General features: G+C 34.7%; 1 protein-coding gene across 9 annotated transcripts in view; it reads right to left on the bottom strand.

The window, feature by feature from the left end:
- Kansl1 (KAT8 regulatory NSL complex subunit 1) overlaps positions 1 to 21,814 on the bottom strand; it is a 180,179-nt gene that overhangs the window by 21,024 nt on the left and 137,341 nt on the right. For all 9 annotated transcript variants that reach the window (XM_046421033.2, XM_046421035.2, XM_046421059.2 and 6 more), the window contains 3 exons: positions 21,052 to 21,153; positions 7,653 to 7,768; positions 6,689 to 6,884 (listed from right to left, as the gene is read on the bottom strand). In XM_046421033.2, coding sequence (XP_046276989.1) covers positions 6,689 to 6,884; positions 7,653 to 7,768; positions 21,052 to 21,153 — 414 coding nt within the window. The remainder of the gene's footprint in view (positions 1 to 6,688; positions 6,885 to 7,652; positions 7,769 to 21,051; positions 21,154 to 21,814) is intronic.

Below are 21,814 nucleotides of genomic sequence, written 5' to 3'. Positions count from 1 at the left end.
AACCTGCCTAGAGAATGGCACTATGAGATGGGATCCCAGGAGCAAAGGCAATAACATAATAAAGACAAAAATGTAGCACAAATCTCTGTTGGCAAAAAATCTGCTGCAGCTGCATTCATTTCCAGCACACTCTCTGAAAGTGGCTTCCCTTTATGGACTTGTATAGGAGAAAGTAAATATTTAAGAACAATGGAATCTTTAAAAACATTCTCCATCCAACTGCCTCCTTCTAGCAACCACACAGACCAGCAAAGAAGGTCTCTTGAAGGTTAGAATGGACAAAATGAAATGAAGATTCTAGTTAACCAGCAATTGTAGATGCCACTGAAAGGAAAGGACACTAACTAAATATGATATTTTTATGTAGGACAATATTAATTTCTACAGTTTTTGGGAAAAATTATCCTGTGCAACCCTATTTAACTGGTTTTCTGGAGAGTCAGGAGAATATGTTTGCAGGTACAGATCACATCATCGATAAATGGGAGGATTTGGGAAGATCTTTAGGATCTAAAAATCACACCAAAACTATGAATATGAAAAAGATTAAGATACCAAATATCTAAATAAGAAAAAAAACAAAAAACACTGAAAGAGCAATATGGGTTTTTTTTCCCCCTCATAAACTAACCCATGATACCATGAGCTCTCCATATGGGACAATAACATTATTTCAAGGCTAGGGCATATCCCTTAAGTAAAAAGTGAACACATGTGGGTACGAAAAGAATATGGCAAGGGGCTGGGGTTGTGGCTCAGCGGTAGAGTGCTCGCCTCGCACATGTGAGACCTTGGGTTCGATCCTCAGCACCACATAAATAAATAAATAAAATAAAGATATTGTGTCCATGTATAATTATAAAAAAATTTTTTAAAAAAGAACATGGCAAGAATAGCAAAGTAAAACTAGGATTAAGGTAAAAATAGAAGTTAGAGAGAAAACACATGCTAGAAATGACAAATTTAAAAAGTTATGTAATACTTTGAGAACTTTGTTTCCATATTCACCCTCAGAAGCAGGTAAACAATCAATTTACTATATGAATAGCTGAAAGACTAGTTGTAAGGAGAAAGAAGGGGGGAAAAACCCACAAAATTTTAAAATTCTTCAAAAAAAGCACTAGTTATGTGTCAAACTGGCTATATATATTTATTACAAATGAAACAATCAACTGTAGTCATTTTTAAGTCTGTACAAGCTAACCTGGAGAAATATTCGCTATCTAAGCAAAAAATGAATAGTTTTGACATAGTACTGGTATAAAGAAATTAGAAAGGCTTCTATAGTCCTTTTAGAAAAGGATAACAAATCCCAAACCTGGCAAAATTTAATAGAGTGTTTGCCTAGCATCACATAAAAAATAAATCAATAAACAAAGATATTGTGTGGGGCTGGGGATGTGGCTCAAGCGGTAGCACGCTTGCCTGGCATGCGTGCGGCCCAGGTTCGATCCTCAGCACCACATACAAACAAAGATGTTGTGTCCTCCGAAAACTAAAAAATAAATATTAAAAAAAAAAACAAAGATATTGTGTGTCCCCTCTACAACTAAAAAAAAAAAAAAAAAAAAAAAAAAGTATTCAAAGACAAAGTTCCTGGATAGGTGCTGTGGCACATGCTATAATCCTAACTACTTAAGAGGCTAAAAGACAGGAAGCTCCCAAGTTCAAGGCCAGCCTGGCAACCTGGTGAGAACCTATCTCAAAAAAATAAAAAATAAAGCCCAGGTTCTTGCAGAGGGCCCTAAACTATCTTTCACCTCTATCACCTCTTCAACTTCATTTCCTGATACTCACCTAGCCCACTCTACCAGTTACTCTGGTTCCTTGCTACCTTTCTCCAGTATGGCAGACAAACTTCCAGATCATTTGCACTTGGCTTTTTTCCTCATTCACTCCATGGTCATTCTCTTACCTCAGTTCTTTTTATTCAAATAGTCACTTTCTTAAAGTGAACACTTATTTTAAATAATATGTATTTCTAAAATATGTAAGTGAAAAACTAAAATTAAGGTAAAAATAGAAAACACATGCTAGAAATGACAAATTTAAAAACTTATTCAATACTTTGAGAACTTTGTTTCCATATTCACCCTCTGGGTAATTTATTGAGACTCTGTCTCAAAATTTAAAAATAAAGTAAAAAAGGGGGTTCATGTGATGAATTGGGGATGTAACTCAGTGGGTTCATCCACCCAGCTCCTCAAAAGAAAGCACAATAAAGCTTAAAGATACTAATATTCTAAAGATGAATCTAAAACATTGAACTAGGTTTGAGGGGGAAAGCAGCAGTAAAAAAGAATTTAAACAAATAATCTTAAAACTAAAACTGAAAGACAGAATACAAAATGAATATGCAAAACTTAACAGCTTTCCCTTACCTCAGTAACAAATTTGATGAGGGCTGGGGTTGTGGCTCAGTGGTAGAGCTTGCCTAGCATGCATGAGGCATTGGGTTTGATCCCCAGTACTATATTAAAAACAAACAAACAAAAAAACCTAAATAAAGGTATTGAGTCCATCTACAACAAAAAATATTTTTTAAAAATATCAAATTTGCTGAAAAGGAAATTAGGAAAACAATTCCATTCACAATAATCTTTCTTTCTTTTTTTAACAAAGTACACCTTTTATTTATTTGTTTATTGTATATGGTGCCAGGAATTGAACTCAGTGCTCATGCATGCTAGGTAAATGCTCTACCACTGAGCCACAGCCCTGGTCCACAATAATCTCTTTTTTTTTTTGAGAATTTTTTTTTTTTAATATTTATTTTTTAGTTTTCGGCGGACACAACATCTTTGTTTGTATGTGGTGCTGAGGATCGAACCCGGACCGCACGCACGCCAGGCAAGCGCGCCACCACTTGAGCCACATCCCCAGCCCCACAATAATCTCTTAAAAAAAAGAAAAACTCTAACCAAGGAGGTGCAAAACCTCTATGATAAAAATTATAAAGCACTGAAGAAAAAAATGGAAGTCACTAGAATACAGAAGAACTTCCCATGTTCACGGATAGGCAGAGTTAATATTGTTAAAATGGCCATATTACCAAAAGGATTTCAAGTCAATCCCCACTGAAATACTGATAATGTTCTTCACGGAATTAGAAAAAAACCAGTCCTAAAATTCAAAATTTATTTGGAAGAATGGAAGACTCATTATTACCAAAGCAGTTCTAAGCCAAAAAAAAAAAAAAGCAATGCTGGAGGCATCACAATATTTCACTTTAAATACCGCTACAGAGCTACAGTAATGAAAACTGCATGGTGTTGGCATAAGAGACACACAAAAGAATAAAACAGAAGACAGAGAGACAAACCCGCAGGCACAGTCATCTGATTCTTGACAAAGGTGCCACAAACACCCACTGGAGAAAAGTCAGCTTTTCAAACAAATGGTGCTGGGAAATCTGGAAAGCCATATAAGATGAATGAAACTAGATCCTATCTCTCATCTTGCACAAAAGTCAACTTTGCAACTGTTACAATAAAGTGCAGGACCAACACTCCTCTTCTGACAGATGATTAATATCCAGAATACATAAAGAACTAAAAACAAAACAAAACAAAACACCGAACAACCTAAACAATAAATTGGCAAATGAAATTAACAGATATTTCTCAAAAGAAAAAAAATATAAACAGCAAGCATATCAAAACTACACTGAGGCTTCATCTGACTCCAGTTAGAATGGCAGTCACCACAAATACAAACAATAATCCAGGAGTGTGGTGCATGCCTGTAATCCCAGCAACTTGGGAAGGACAATCACAAACTGGAAGCCAGCCTCAGCAAATAAGCAAAACAGAAACAAAAACCCCCACAATAAATAATAAATGCTGATGGCCGGGCCGGGCACGGTGGCACATGCCTGTAATCCAATCGGTGGAGGAGGATGACACAGGAGGACCAAGAGTTCAAAGCTACCCTCAGCAAAGGTGAGGTGCTAAGCAACAGAATAGGGCTGGGGAAAATAGGCCCCTGAATTCAATCCCTGGTACCAATAAATAAATGCTGGGAATAATAATAATAATAATAATAAATAGAAAATGAGGTTGGAAAAGGACTGCTTTTACTGTTAGTGGCATTGTAAATTAGAACAACCACTTTGGAAATCAGTCTGGAGGTTCCTCAGACTAGGAATGGAACCGCCATATGACCCAGCTGTATCATACATTAGTATTTCTCCTAAAGAATTAAAGTCAGCATACTATAGCAATACATCAATAACCACATTTATAGCAGTATCATTCACAATAGCCAAGTTATGGAACCAATCTATGTGGTTCAACAGCACAGGAGTGAATAAAGAAATTGTGGTATATATACACAACAGAGTTTTATTTGGTCATAAAAGAATAAAATTATGTCATTTGCAAGAATATGGATGAAGTGGAAAACATCATGCTAAGTGAAATATGCCAAACTCAGAAAGTCAATGGTCATATGAAAAAGGGGATAATAAAAGGGGAGAGGGAATCTCATGAAAATAGAGGGAGATGAGTAGAAGAAACATGGGGGAGGGAGGTAGAGAAGAAAAGGGGAGGTACAGGAAACTGAAATTGACAAGATTATTCTATTAATATTGTGTGCATGCATGAATACGTAAAAACAAATTTCACTACTGTATGTAGTTATAATGTACCAATAGGAAAAAAAAAGATTCATAATAAAACAAAAACAAAACCTGGAAGAATAAATGTAAAGTAACTGGTAATTAACATAATCTGTCTGTAGCCTGATGTGGTGGTGTACATCTATCATTTTAGTGATTTGGGAGGCTGAGGGGGGAGGATCACAAGTTCAAGGACAGCTTCCATAATTCAATGAGACCTTGCTTCGAAATAAAAAATAAAAAGGGCTGGGGATGTGGCTTATTGGTAGATTCAATCCTTAGTACCAATAAGTAACTAAGAAAATAATCTGCTCAAGAATTAAACTGGGCTAAGGTTGTGGCTCAGTGGTAGAGTGCTTGCTTCACATGTGTGAGGCACCTAGTTTGATTCTCAGCTCCACATACAAAAGAAACAAATAAATAAAGATATTGTGTCCATGTACAACTAAAAAAAATACTTAAAAAAAAAAAAAAAAAAAAGAATTAAACAGCCTAAAGCATATAAGGTGATTTTTCAATAAATGGATCAGATAAACTAGGGGCTCATCACTTAGGGGGGAAAAGTTGGATTCTTGCTTCACACAAAAGTAAATTCCATATAAAACAACACCATGTTTGAACCTTAACTAACTAGTTTTAGGATCATGCAAAGCAAACCAAGTATTGAAAATTCACTGTCCATATTAATGATTCCAGCAACTGTCTCTCATTCCCCTCCTCTGTCCTCAGCCAATAAACTACAATAGTTCCCCTTAAGAAAGACTGTCCTTCAAACAGGCTACTCTGCTTTCTCCTTTATAGCAACATTCTTTGAAAGATTTTCTTAATGGTTCCCTCAATTCTTTTTGTCCCATTCTTTCCTGAACCCACTCAAAACAGGTTTTCACCCCTTTTCACCCTCTACCAAAAGTGCTCATCAAGGTCACCAAAACATCTCTGGCCCTGTCAGTCTTTTTATTATTAAACTGTCTACAGCATCTGACTCACATGGTCACTACTTTCCTCTCTGAAACACTTTCTTCCTTTCCCCACCATGCTCTCTTGGTTTTCTTTTTGCTTCAAGTGTCACTTTTTTGAGCCCTTTCTTCATCATCTTTCATAGCTCTGTGTCTTGTACGTTCTCAGGATCTAATTTATCCCCAAACTACTTCTTTATTTGAGCTTCCCAGCATTTTCTTATTTCCTGTTGCATTTTTTGCCCCACTATTTAATGCTATATGACATATTATATAGTTCATTAATTTATGTGTTTCATGAGAGTAAATATTTTTATGTTTTTAATTTAGTATTGTATTCCCAATACTCAGAAAACATCTAGCTCATTGTAGCTCAATAAGTACACAGAGAATGAGTGAATGAACAAAATCAAAAGTGGTAAACTACTCTGTACTAGGATCTTATCAACCATACACCCTAGTAAGCAGGTTATACGCATATCAATCAATCTTCAAACAATCTTATGAGTTTTCTTAGGTTTTGGAAAAGAGAAAGGGTGAGAGGGGCTAACATCTTCCAAACTACTAGGTGGCAGTACCATAATTCAAAGTAAAATGAATCATGTTTGAAGTCAATGTTTTTGGCCACTGCATAGTACCAATTTTACTGGAGTATTATTTTATTAGTTTAAGAAGAGTACAAACTCTGCTAACTAAAGAATCAGTAATAAAAAGTTCCCCGAAACTGTGAATTAATCTTCATTTTCTTTGTGAAGATAAACATTCATTTAGTAACATGTCTTTAAAGACAAAGCCTTCAACACTGCCATTTTCAGTGAAAACGGTGCAGGTGAGAAAGTACACTCTCCTCCAAATCTGGCCGAAGAATCAATCACCTAACAATGTTTTGCTTTTTGAAAACATAACTTTCAGCTCCAATCCAGAGCAACTGAATCAGACTCTCTAGAAAACAAGGCCCAGGAACCTAGTATATTTTTAAAGCTCTCTAGAAAATCTTGGTTGTTAGCCAAGTTTGAAAAACCTTTAAATTAAGCAAATCAAAGGTGGTATGAGATTAATTAATCCCTCTTAGCACCTGGCTCACTGACAATGACCAAATCTCTCTGGTACTGACCTTCTTAGAAAGAGGGACAATGCTATTGGGTCGAACAAGCCTCCGCTTCTTACAGCTCAGTACAGGACGTGTCCGGGCTGCCACACAGGTACCATCAGATGATGAAGAAACTAGATTCAGTCGTTGCTTTTTATGTAATTGTTCCTCAGCATCTGAGCTGTCACCTGGAATATGGTCTGCCAAGACAGGCTGAAGACTACACAGGGGAAGGAAAAATATTCACTTTTTAGAAAACATGGGAAACAAAGCCTCTAATAATTGGTCCAACCTCCTCTACTAGCAAATGCTCACAAACATAAACTAGTGCTCTACAGCGGAAGCAGGTCATTTCTGGATAAGGTCCACTAATCTAAGTATGTTGCTGTGTCTGTGTTTATTTATAAGGTTCTTGGTGTACATTTACTCTATTATGTCTGAAAAGTACAAAGGTCAGTAAGTAATCTTAAGTTCCTGTGATTAGGTTTTCCTCAACACAAACGTGATTAAAAAGTCTTGATAATTACAACTGGTAAGAAAATGATGGAAATCTGCAAATGTTAATGAGCTGCCTTAGAATCAGCATACCTGTGAATCTTCAATTCTAGGGATGTATACTGTTCATTTGTTTAGGGTTCTGTGAACCTTCATATACACAGATTTACAAACACAGCCTTGGGGAATTAATCTGTTCTACCACAGAGGTATTTATGTAAACTTCTTTGAGGAATTCCTCTAAGATTTGGGACCAATAATAATGATGTAAAATAATTGTATACTTTTTTTTTTCCCTCCATGTCCAGGCCCTTTTAGACCATGGTAGATAAGAGAGAAATACATAAATATATTGGTATAGTAGGAAGCATGCAAAATATTAATCCATGATAAAGCTTCTGCTTCTTCAAATCAGGATCAGTATTGGCTAGAGATAACAAACTCACCTTTTACAAGCCTACTAAGTATAAGAAGTAGAAGGCATAAAACATACGTGTTAATAACTCCATTGACAGGTCTCAGTGCTCCACATGATTTGGTAGATAATGACTCTGAAATAGGACCAACAGGGGCACCATGGTTTTCCAGTGGCTGAGAAACAGATTCAATCTGAATAAGAAAAAAATAAATACAAATTAACATTAACCCAATAACACCCCTATCTAAAAAGCAGCACCATATCATTTATGGCAAGCACCGAATATTTCTCATGACCGACTTGAAAATTTGAGTAAAACTCATATAACTGAGGGGAAATTAGCTTTTGCTTTGAAACAAAGAAGAATGAGGAACATAAATATTTATCAGATTAAAAGTAGTAAAGGCCTACTGACAAGGAAATGATCTGTGGAAGAGAACTATAGCCAAACAATTACGCAGTAACATGAACCTTATGCTAAGGGTCAAAGAGTATAGAGTAATACCAGTATCAAGGCAACTAAGAGAAAAAATTAAATGTAGTTATTATCGGTTTATGGTGTATGGTGGAAACTTGATTTCCAAGAATTGCATTTTTTTGTGTGTATATGTATGTGTGTGTGTGTATATATATAGATTATTCTTTTGCAGGAAACAAAATCAAAATATCTAATGAATCTAATTGACAGATACTGACTTCAGACTATATAAATCAAATATGCTTAGAATATAAGATGAAATAAGATAGATGTGTAAGAATTATGTAAAGGTTTTTAATTTCAATACTCAAAACAAATCAGGAACAGTTATTAGTGTGAGTCACATGGCATCTTTCAAGTACAGGGAATAAAGCCTGTAAGACAATAAAGCTATCAAGCTATCCACTGGTTCTGGGGTTGGTGAAATATCTCAGAAAGATTGTTGCCTTTATCCCCTTACATTTGATCTGGCTTTGGGATGTTCTGAAGTTCTCCTTCCTATAATTGCTACCCTTGAATTTAAGGTCAGTATTTTGAGGTTGAAATCCCACCTGCTTCTTCTAAGTATCACAGAACTATTTCTGATATTCACACTTCCAAGAAAATAGACCAAAGGATCTACAGTCCTGAAAGCAGTCCTGGATAAGTATAAAGTAAGTACACAGATTAGGAAGATAATTTAAAAGATTTAATACAAATTAACCCCAAAAGCCAGCTCAAGGTAAGTATACAAACAGACTAGTCATGTAAGTATACTACAATAAGTGAACACTGGGGAAATGTTTTCCTTGTTAGATACCCTGAACATCTACTAAGGTATCACAAATGTCTTAATTATATTAATCAATGCTATAAAAATTTTGTTTTGTTTTGTTTTGTTTGGCAAGGAGTATAGCGATTTAACTGCAAGGACACCTTCCAGGATAAAATGTTACTATTCTTTAACCAAATCAAAACGGCACACAGATTCATACCCTTAAACTGTTTTGACTTTCCTTGGAAAGCAACATGGTATTAAACAGCAAGAACTATAAGATAATTGAATCGTATTTATAAAGTTCGTCACAGCAATAATATCAATAACCTAAATGCTCAGTATCTGAGGCATAATTACAAATTGCAGTGTACCAAATCAAAATGTCAAAAAGAATCATAAAAGATATTTCTTCTTCTCATGCCAGGAGAGTATTTAAAGGAAAAAAAAAAAAACTTCACAGAAATTGTTTTAGTAAATGGGGTAAATGCAAAATATTTTAAATACAGTTTTAGTGACTAAAATGTATGTATACACATAATGAACAAAGTGTTAGAACCGAAAGTTTTCCTTATAATTAGGTTATATTTTTATGTTAAAAACAAAACAGTAAGAGGAACCTCATAAAGAATAAACAAACATTACAACATGACAAAAAACTACCAACAATAAAAAGGACTAAAAAAAAAAAAAGATTCAGGTTGTGTGACTTCAGGTATACTAAATATGAAGAAGATTCCTTTCAACACAAAAATACTCTATCAAATTTTTGCTGGTATACTCTAATATGAAGAATAGGTGTTATTGCCTAGCACGTGTGAGGCATGGGGTTTCATCCTCAGCATCACATATAAATAAATAAAATAAAGGTATTTTGTCCACCTACAACTAAAAAACTATTTTTAAAAAATGCACAGGATTTGAGCAAGTAGGTTCACCCATTCTCAAATGCAAAAGGGTTTAAAATAGTAACCCCAATCTCAGCGTTCCATTTAAGAAAAAAATTTTAAAAACTCACAAATATGTAATTTCACTCAGAACTTTTATATACATTCACATGAGACAAAGTGAACACTCCCTATCCTGAAGTCTGAAAAGTGTGAACATATTAACAAACTTTTAAGAAATGTTAAATCCACAAATAATTTAGGCTTTACCAGTAACTACTGTAATGGTTCACATCATTATAGTGTTTTCAGAAAATTAAAGCATGACTCAGGTATCTTACCTACCCCTCCAATAGGAAACTGAAAAAGGATGAACGAATCTATGATTGCCCTGAGCAGAGAACAGGAGTTATCAATAAAAAAGCTTCTATCTGAATTTTGTGTGTTCTGATGTACCCTAAGAGTTTCTGCATCCCACAGCCAAAAAGAAGAGCAGAAAAGCTAATGTGGTAGGTAAAATGCTTTTAATAACCCCCTTCTCTTCAAAGCAAGGGCACAGGGGATTACTTTTGGCATAATCTTAAGAGTCAGAGGAGGGTTACTGAACATTTTTCTTGACTCAAAGGACAGGTGTATGGCATAAAATGATTAAATCGGCAATGACATTCAAAGTTGTTACTCATATAAAGCTAGCATCTGTCTGATTCATCACTCCTCCCTGTTAGCCAGACAATTAAGTGTAACAAAGCCTTTGAAGAAAAACTAAATTAAGGTTTTATGAAGGGTGTGCTTTTGTGGGGCCTGAGAATCGCTAGATTTGTTTTACCAAAAGGTAAAGAAAGTAAAAGGGTAAATACAAAGAGGCTCACACTTAAAAATGCACAATAAAATTAAACTCTACCTTTAAGATATGTGTATGAGGTTTTACTTTGTTATTCAATTCACATCACATCACACCTGCTTGAAATACCATTTTATTTTAAACACATTTATTCGGCTAGAAAATTTAAGAGTTGGGTTTTGGTTAGTTATTCCCTTTCTGACAAACAGTATCAAAATAAAAATGTTAACTAAGTGATAGGAATTTTTATGCCTGGCTTAAGATAAATTAGTGACTCTGTTGGATAACAGTACTACACTTGGAGTGCATGGTTCTGAAAATTTCACTTCCACCAAGTTACTTATTAGATTCAATTTCTCCTTATGTAAAATGGGGCCATGTGCCTCATTTTCCTATGTCTGTAAGTTGATGATAAAGGAGAAGTTATATAATTATTATGTTTTATTTCAACAAACACAATGCTGTTACAAGTCCAATGATCTGAACCTAAGATTTATACTTACTAACATTGCTGAAAACATGCATCTAAACAAACAGCAATTGTAATCACAGTCTTATAGATCTTTATTATTCAACTTATTTATCTAAAGCTCTATTTACTTTAAAAGTCTTAATTAGTCAGTATTTAATACTGTGGATCCAGTATTTTCTTCTCAGCATCCATCTCTTTACTCTCTGCCCCCAAACCCTTGTCATGCCAATGTACCACTCATCAATCCTGGTGACTGCAAAACTTCAAGAAAAAGAAAGTGTTTCCAACTGAACCAATGGTACAAGGAATATATCTTGGACTATTAAAAAATGACAATGCTTTACACTTTTAGCATCCTTTTCTCTGAGAAAAAACATCAGTCCTCACTTAAAGTTCAGTTCTTTTCCCCATTACTTCTGTAAAGTAGGATGAGTAAGAAAAAAGTACAAGGCTCATCTTACAAATATAAACTAACAACAAATAATGATAAATAATAATTATATTTTATTATAAATAATTATCACATTTTATATTAAATAAGCATTGCCTGTGCTAAACAAAACCGAAAATCACTCAATTTCAAATCTAATCTTTAAAAGAAATATTTACCAATGAGGGAAACATAAGAAAACATACATGTCTCTATTCATTTGTGCATAAGAAATACAAGATGGATAATCCAAACACCAATGAAATTGTTTACCTACTGAGAATATGATGTAAAAAAGGAAAAATGGAAACAGAAAAAATAGGAATACTTTTCTATGTATCTCTAAGAACTATAGTAATGTTACACAGACAAAACAAAAACCCAAATCAACTATTTTCTCTGTGAGAATGGGACTAGAAACAGTACAAAGTACAAACAACTAAACTCAGAAACAGTGTTTTCTGACTATGTATGACAGAGCTACCATTGTACACAAATATTATACTCTAGTTAAACGTATTTCTCACAGAGGTATGAGATGGTAATTATGAAACGGGAACTGAACCAGTGATTATAAGCGGGCGAGGAGACTGATGAATTGCTATGAACTCACGGTTTTAATACACAGATGTTAGATAAATGTGTGTGTAAGATATAGGAAATGCACATATTTCCTAGTTTTATCTGTTGAGAAATTCCAGCAGCAATGACATGGAGCTCCCAATGCCAATAACAGACAACTGGAAAAAAACTGAATAATAATAATAATAATAATAATAATAATAGTATTATTATATAATAATATAACCCACAGAATAACATTAAGATGCATGGATCCATTCTGAACTAAACAACTGAATAAATGGGGAGAAAGAACAATTCTTCCCAACAGAATTACAATAAATGTTAAAAAAAAAAAACTAGTCAGAAAAATCCCCACTCAGTAAATAACATAGCAAAAACCACTGTATGAAAAAATCCTATTTAGTTAGATGATAAAATTGTGGGTGACAGTATTTGCACAGCAACTCCCTGAGAGATAGTATTCTTACCTTCATAATGAATGACTAACTTTACAGGGGAGCAATAATCTAGCAGGCTCTTTTTTTTTTTTTTTTTTTTTTGCGGGGGGCGTCGGGGGGAGGTACTTGGGATTAATCCGGAGGTGCTTTACCACTGGCCACACCCCCAGCCTTTTTAATTTTTTATTGAGACAGGGCTTCACTAAGTTTCTGAGGCTGGTTTTAGCCATCCTCTTGCTCAGCTTCCTGAGTTGCAGGAATTACAAGCAAGTACCAGCACAAACAGATAAGCAGGTACTATATTAACCAAGTAAAAAAATGTATCATCATCAGTACAAAGACACAACACCACCATAAAACCTCTGATACAATTCTCCTAAGAGCTTAGTAACACTTATGTAAAAGTCTTTCAAAATTGCATTACATCTAAGAATGAGAAAATAGCAGGCAACTCCAGTTTGAGGAAAATTAACTGGAGTTGCTACGAAATTAACTGACCAGTCATGAAAGACAAAAGCTGAGAAACTTATGGACTGGAGAGGACACTTAAAAGATTAAAAGAGGGCTGGGACTGTAGCTCTGTGGTAAAGCGTTTGTCTTGCCTGTGTGAGGTACTGGGTTCGATCCTCAGCACCACATAAACATAGATATTGTGTGTTCATCTACAACTAAAAAAAATATTAAAAAAAAAAAAAGATTAAAAGAGATGACAACTGGGGCTGGGGTTGTGGCTCAGTTGGTAGAACACTTGCCTCGAATGTGTGAGGCACTGTGTTCGATTCTCAGCACCACGTATAAGTAAATAAAGATCAACTGACAACTAAAAAAAATTAAAAAAAAAAAAGACAAAACAAAACTCCATTACAATTAAATACAAAATGAGAGATACAAAATACAAAATAAGATTCTGAATAAGCAAAACAGACACTAGTGAGAAAAACTAGTGAAATTCTATTAAAATGTCTAGTTTTATATCAGTGTTAATTCCTGGTCTTTGTCAATGGTTATTATGGCAAATTGTTAACTTCAGAGGAAGCTAGGTAAAGGGTATGTGGACATGTATATGACTTTGAAATGTCTTACTAAGTGTAAAATCAATTTACAAGTATCAAGTTGGGCCTGATAACATGCACCTATAGTTCCAGCAACTTAGGAGACAGAGGAGGGAAGATGCCTTGAAGCCAGAGTTCTATGCCAGTCTGGGCATCACAGTGAGACACCATATCCATCAAAAAATTCATTGAAAAGAAGAAAGGAAACAATGATCCAGAAATATCAAAGTATACTTCATTCACACATAAATCTATTTTCAGTCTACATTTTGTTATCAGTTATAGGATGAAGTTCATACTTTAAGATAAATACAAAATCCGTTATGAATTAGTCAAAACATCCAATACTTCATCATAAGTTATTTGCAGTTCCCTGATAATGCCAGGTCCCATTACCCTCCCCGCTGGAACGCATTCCCTATACAATATTTCAGCAAGTCCACAACACTCAAGTACATCTTTCCCAATAAAACCACTTTTCTGACCTCCATTAGACAAAATAAAAATTCTTATACTCCCCTCTTCCACATGCCTGTTATTCCCCACATTGTTGACACTGTTTCAGCCTCCTTGGTAAATTACAGGCATCCATCATCACACCCAGAACAACAGCAAGCTTTTACAAAACTTATTATAGGTAAACACTGTTAACAGTATATTTTACATCTTAAATTACTATCAACAACCCTAAGGAAGTAGGAACAAAGCTACACAAAGACCCCTGAGAACATATATAAAAAATAATTCACTGCACATCAAGGTAAGCAGCTAAAGAATCAAATACATTAATATTTCTTTTTTAAAAAATATTTTTTAGTTGTTGGACATTTAATTCTATTTATTTGTATATGGCGTTGAGAATCGAACCCAGTGCCTCATGCATACTAGACAAGCGCTCTACCACTGAGCCACAAGCCCAGCCCCATGCATTAATATTTCTTCTTTCAGAGCAATGTATAGGCAGAAGGACCACATTAATAGCATTAATGTTAACTGAAGACATTATATACAGCAATAGAATTCCACAGGAAATAAATTTTAGAAATTTCACTTGGTATTTAATTTATCTACCCCAAACATACAAAACTGAGAAAGAATATCTCACTGAAGTAATGTACCAGTTCAAATAAGTTGGATATCACCCCCATGTAATACCTAGGAGCTACTAGATTCAAAACAAAATTCCATTACTCAATGCTGTCTGGAGCTAAAGAGGGGAGCAATAAAAAATATATGTGGAAATCCTAAAGCAAACAAAATAATGAACTTATTTGAAAAATATTATCACTAATAAGAATGAGTCAAAATTTCTACATAATTCTGAGAGGAAAATGAGGAGAATTAGGGTTTAAAGAGGTTTTCTATTTTTGGGTAAGAATCAATATAATACACACTCATCATGCTATTTCAAACATCATCATGCTAATTTTTATTGCTTTCAGAAAAACCTAATTCATTCCCTACCTATACTCCAAGAAAAAGCAGACTATTATAAATGGAGAAGGCAGCACCCAATTTCTACACTTAAAAGAGATCTCATTAAATACTATATGTGAAGTTGATTCCTTGCCTCTGTGTAAGATATTCAACCAAACAAAATTGAAGCAAAAAACTGATTTTGATATTTAAATTTTTATTGCAGAACAAAAAATTTATAAAATTCAGTATTCTTACTTACTTAAGGTTTAATATAAGACTTCATATGAGTGTATGTATACACACACACATATATAATACACACATATATAAAGACAGAGAGATTCCCGAACCTGAGAATTCATTAAAATGAGAATTTATTTTCTTCGTATTCAACGTCTGACAAACTAATGACAGAAGATTAAGATATATATATTTTATAATTTATTTATTTATTTGTTCTAATTTGTTATATATGACAGCAGAATGCATTTCATAGTACACAAATGGAGCACAATTTTTCATTTCTCTGATTGTACACAAAGTAGAGTCACACCATTCATGTGTTCAATCCCTAATGCCACACACACACTTCCTGGCCCTATTTTTGTATTTTATTTAGAGACAGGGTCTCACTGAGTTGCTTAGCACCTTGCCAATACTGAGGCTGCTTTTGAACTCATGATCCTACTGCCTCAGCCTCCTGAGCTGCTGAGATTACAGGCATGCGCAAACGCGCTGGCCCGTGGAACACTTTCTTGGGCAAAGCCCTGGGCTCAATCTCAAGCACTACCAAAACAAAACAAAACAACCCCACACCCAAAAAAACAATAACACCCTATAGGGCTGGGGATATAGCTCAGCTGGTAAGAGTGCTTACCTTGCATGCACAAGACCCTGGGTTCAATCCCTGGCACCATAAGAGAAACCAACCAACCAACCTACAAAACTATATAACATCCCAAAACTTATGGGAAGTAGTTAAAGTGTTAAATGTTATGAGGAAAATTTACTGCTATGAACACTTACATTAAAAACAAGATCTTGGCACTGGGGCTGTGGCTCAGTGGTAGTGCACTTGCCTGACATGTGTGAAGCACTGGGTTTGATTCTCAGCACCACATAAACATAAATTAAATAAAGGTCTATCAACAACTTTAAAAAATGTAAAAACATTTAAACAAAAACCCAAGATCTTAACTTTATAGAAAATAAGAAAAGTAAGTCCCAATCCAAAGCCAGCAGAAGAAACTAATAAAGATGACTGAGAAAAAACAAACCGTGAAACCTAAAGGTGACCATTTGATAAAGGCTTTATCTAGAAGGACTAAGAAAAATAGAAGACTGAAAAAAAAAAGTCATAAGGGGCTGGGATTGTGACTCAGTGATACAGCACTTGCCTCGCGTTGTGAAGCCCTGGGTTCAATCCTCAACACCACATAAAAATAAATAAATTAAAAATAAAGGTACTGTGTCCATCTACAACTAAAATAAAATTTTTAAAAAGTCATAAATAAAAATGGGGATATTACTACTGATTCTACAGAAACTAAAAAGATTATGAGACTATATGAACAATTACACACCAACAGATTGATGAAATGGACAAATTCCTAGAAATATAAAATCTATCAAGTCTACCTCGTAAAGAAATAGAATATCTGAATAAAGCTAAAACTAGTGAGGAGATTGAATCAGTAATAAAAAAAAATCTAGCAAGCAAAGAAAAGCCCTGGACCGTATGGCTTCTTAGATGACACTACTGAATTTATGTGATGACACATACCTGCCCATATGATGTTGGGAAAACTGGATATCCAAAAATGAAGGTGATTCTTCTCTAAAATTAAGAGTAAAAATTAACTCAAAATGGATCAAAAGGGGCTGGGGTTGTGGCTCAGTGGTAGAGCACTTACCTCACATATGTGAGGCACCGGGTTCGATCCTCAGCACCACATAAAAATAACTAAAAAGATGTTGTGTCCTTCTACAACTAAAAAAATATTTAAAAAATGGATCAAAGACTTAAAAGTTAACACCTAAAACTATAAATCTCTCAGAACAACTACAAAAAAAAAATAAAAAACCTTTAAAACTCTGAATTTGGCAATGATTAATTTTATTTTATTTTTTTTTTAGTTGTAGATGAACATAATACCTTTATATTATTTATTTATCTTTATGTGGTGTTGAGGATCAAACGCAGGGCCTCATACGTGGTAGGCAAGCACGCTACCACAGAGCTACAACCCTAGACCTGGCAATGATTTCTTGATATGACAACCAAAGATTAAAAAAAAAAAAAAAAAAAAAAAAAGGACAAATTGAATTTCATGAAAAATTTAAAAACTTTGTGCATCAAAACAAAAAACAATAACAACAACACTATTCACAGAGTAAAAAGGCAACCCAGAGATTGAGAGAAAACATTTGCAAATCACACATCTGAATAGGGAATGAAATCCAAAACTTGTAGAACTCTTGAAACAATGAAGAATTTCACAAACAAACCACTTCAAAAATGAGAAATGGGGGCTAGGGCTGTAGTTCATTACTTGCCTAGCATGTGTGAGGCATCGGGTTCAATTCTCAGCACCACATACATACATAAAACAAAGGTCCATCAATAACTTTAAAAATTTTTTTTAAATAAGAAAAGGATTTGAACAGACATTTTGCCAGAAAAGACATATAAATGGGGAATAACCACATGAAAATATGTTCAGTATTTTTACTCTTTGAGATACCATCTCATAACCATTAGGATGACTACAACCAAAAAACAAACAGAAAACAAAAGTGTTGGTTGAGAATGGCAAAATCAGAACTCTGTGCACTGTATGTCAGTATAAAACAGTATTCAGAAAAAAAACATGTCCATACTGAATATATACAGACTTTCTTTTGGTCATTATTATCTAAACAGTACAATCTAACAATTCTTTACATTGTATTACAAGAAGGGCATGCTTCTTAACACTGGAGAACTCTCAACAGGTGTTAAACATAATCTAGAGGTTACTTAATATCTCGAGATTTGAAGTATATAGGAGGACATGTGTAGAAATACTATATGCCACTTTACAGAAGGGATTTGGGCATGCCACAATTTTGGCATATGTGGGGGTGATAATGGTATCAATACCCTGGGAATACCAAGGGATGGCTGCACTTCTGCAGTTTTGGTAATCTCTTAAGGAATCTGAACATTTTATTTATGCTGTGATTGAGCCTCCCTCTCTGAGCAATTTATATAATTCCATTATTTTTGGCCTCATCTATCTTGAGGATCAATGCTTTATTGTGTGGAATTCACCTTTTCCCTATGGCTACTTTTAAGACGGTCTTCACTTTTGATTGTCACATCTGACTACAAAGTAGTTCTCATGTATACTAGTCTCCAAAGAATTTTTTTACTCTATCTGTAAATTGACTTTTCTTCATTTAAACAAAGTGATATTCTTCTTAAACTTTGTCAGTCCCATTTTCTCTTTTTTCCTTCATAACTAAGGATCATTTTTACTGGTTATTCCTAGGTATAATAATTTTTATTGTATATGTCACTATAGAGACTCTGGTTTCAATTCACTTTCCCTGAAGGATGCTAAGGTTTTTCTAAGTGGTCATCTTGATTTTGTGGAACTGGTAATTCTGCATTCAAAGAAACATACGGAAGCCTACTTAAATATTTTGGTTTTCTCCTTAATCCTATAGTTAATTACTTAGTCTGGCAAAACATTCTTTTAACTCAAAAGTGTAAGCACCCCATGCTTTCAATGCGAAGTCCAATGTGAGATCCAAACTCCAAATTCTGCGTTCCCCACAGTAACGACAACCATCTCTGTTCAATTCTTTTCAGTCTTCCAATTGTTACTTTCTACTAGACCATGTAAAAATCTGACCTGAACATGGACAGCTCAAGGTCAGATCAAGATTTGAAGGGATATATACAGATTGTGGGCTTAAGTCCTGCTCCATCCCATGTAGCTCCCTCTTCGCTACTCCCTCCCTTAAATTCTACCTATTGGCCAGCTCTGAATTCCAGCCTCCAACAATATACAAGCCAAGGATACTATGGCTCTCTGGTGGAATGCTAGAAACCCTGTGATACATGGACCAAAAAGCCCTCACTTCTTCCTGAAAATACTTTTTGTCTGAAATCTTGATGACTTTCTTGAATAATTTTAAACTACTTTCTTCACTTAAATAAGTTTCAAGTTAGTTATTCTCTGGTCCTTCACTACTTTTTCTTACATGGGTGAAAATGGTTTGCTATTCAAGGGAATGAAGAGGGAGGAGGGAAAGATAAAGGGCATGCTTCTCAACACAGGAGAACAACTCTCAACAGCTTTTTTCTTTCCAGGGGCTCACCTTCTTTGTACAAAAACAGCTTTACTTCACATCAGCTATTTATTTGAACACAGAAGACTTTATTGGCAGCTACAAAGCCATAGGCCTTCACTGTCTCTCTTCAACAAGCCTTACCTTTCCAACTGTCTTGAGTGGTAAGATTGTGCAAATCCCCAGAAGGGGGAAGAGGAACTTTATAGGAGTTCCTCATTGGATCTTATTTTCTTCTCCCAACACAAAGCCATCTCCTATCTCAAGGAGAATTTCTTGCTTTGCTCCATGGCTCAAAAGAGGCTCACCTTTAGTCTCTAAATGTCACAGGCTGGGGCCCTTTAGAACAACTTAAATTTCAGTAATATCTGTACTGTCTTCAAGACCCACATATATAGGTATTGATTCTGCCAAAAAATGATCATTCAGTTTGGAAATAAGGAAAAAAGACTGGCTATATGTTCTTTCGGTATTAACAATGGAACATTATTCAACAAGCCCACATTTTGTTTTATCTACTATTTATAACTGATTAGGGGCCCAGATAATTTAAGTTAGATGTTTATTGTAGATTTTCTTGTAAAAACTGATTTGCATTTTGTTGAAGACATATGATACATTTATATAAATGTTTATAGAGAACTTATTCCCAATCAAATATGCCTCGAGTTTTCTTTGCCTCTTTATTATCATCAGCTGACCTCTCAATTTACCCATGATTCTTCTCTCATGAGCAATATTTCCCTTGGCTGGAATAATTAAAGTTTCATAAGTCACTTAAAAAATTCTATTGATAGCATATAATTAACTCACATTACAGATCTGAACAGTGGCGTAATTTGGCACTCTGTTCTTTATTCAAAACTACCCTCTAGTTAAGAACTCTTGATCTCTTAATGTTGTTATATTTATCCATAGCAACAGCAGCTGGCATTCAAAACTGAGTAAAAGACCTTTTCAAAACCCAAACATCTCTATGATCTTTCTCAGAAGAAAGTTAATTTTCATTATATTTTATATGAGTTCCTGTTAACAATGATAAATATAAAAGGTAACATGCTTTAATGAGTAACCCCCGATTTAAAGAGTTAATACTGCTTACTACCAGGAAGCATAATCAAAATGAATAATTACTGGAATTGCAAACTCAGTTGTTGAGCTGACATGAAGAAATGCTAATATTCATAAAAGCCAGCTAGCTTTTAGGGAAACTTAAAAAGTATAATAAATAAATGAGCACTCCTAGAATTCAGAAAGAAAGAAATTATGTTAGGGAAAGGGAAAGAATAGAAGAGGGAGATTTGATCTAGGGTCTAAGGATATGGAAGATTATGGAAGATAGTTTTATCCTCATTATAAAATAAGAATCACCCATAGACAGTATTTTCAACATTTTTCAGAGTTTAACCTCTAGTCCAACCTTTTAATGAAAAGGTTATATATATTATAGTAAGCCAAAAAAGTTTTATTTTACCTCTCAAAGGGTCAGGGTATAGCCAGGTCTACAGATTCCAAACAACATTCCAAAATTTCATATTTGCTCTGGCTGTGGTTTCTTGAGGGATAGGAAACACCTTTAAATTCTAAGGTCAGCTACACAGCAAGAGGGTTCCTATGTTGCCCGATTTAGGAATTCAGATCTCAAAATGCCCAAAGTGATAAAAGGGGATAGTTTCCTTCTTTTAGCCAATGGGAACTTTCTATTTATAGAGAATAAACTGTGTGCTGAAGTTATACCCTCAATTCTCACTCGTTTCCCCTTTCCTTTATTTTATACTTACCAATTTATCAGTCCCATGATCTGTCTTCACCTCAGAACTAAATGGAAGCAGTAAGTCTGCTGTATGTTCTGGTGGAGGTGCCTCCCCAAGAACTATCAACCCCTGTGGGACAGAGAGGAGATAAACAACACTAAGTGACTGAAATAAATGACAAATTTAGGAGCTAATCTCAAAAGGGTAGAAGCAGAAGTCTGATTTACCAAAAGCCTTTTCTCTTATTCTATTGTTCAGAAACAAACTACATTAGCAGAGCACTCTGCCAATAAGCTATAGCCCCAGGTCTTTTATTTGTAATCTGATACAGGGTCTCATAATTTGTGATTCTTCTGTCTCAGCCTCTGAAGCCACTGGGATTACAGGTATGTAAATTGCCTTGCTCCAAAAGAGCATTATGTCCCATTGTATCATTTATGGAATACCTAAAGAACTTTGAGACAGGCATGGTGGTACATGCCCATATTCCCAGTAACAGGGAGGCTGAAGCAGGAGGATGGGCAAATTCAAGGCTAGCTTTCACAACTTAGTGAGACTCTGCCTGAAAAGTAAATACAAGTATTATGGATGTGGCTCAGTAGTAAAGTGCCCCTGGGTTTAATCCCTAGCACTGTAAAAAAAACAACTGATCAATAAAGCAAAGAATATGCTACTAATAGTAACGTTGAAATATGTTTCCAAAGTTTTGATAAAAAAAAAATAAGCTCTATATAGATTTCCAATCTACTTTAAATACTTGCTGAACTGAAAATTTGCTTTTTTTTTTTTT

This window comes from Marmota monax, unplaced genomic scaffold (assembly GCF_021218885.2).
Source record: "Marmota monax isolate L192 unplaced genomic scaffold, Marmota_monax_Labrador192_F-V1.1 WCK01_AAM20220418_F8-fsc00322, whole genome shotgun sequence".
NCBI lineage: Eukaryota > Metazoa > Chordata > Mammalia > Rodentia > Sciuridae > Marmota > Marmota monax.
The sequence above is the reverse complement of the archived record's forward strand: the minus strand, read 5'-3'. Positions and strand labels throughout refer to the sequence as shown.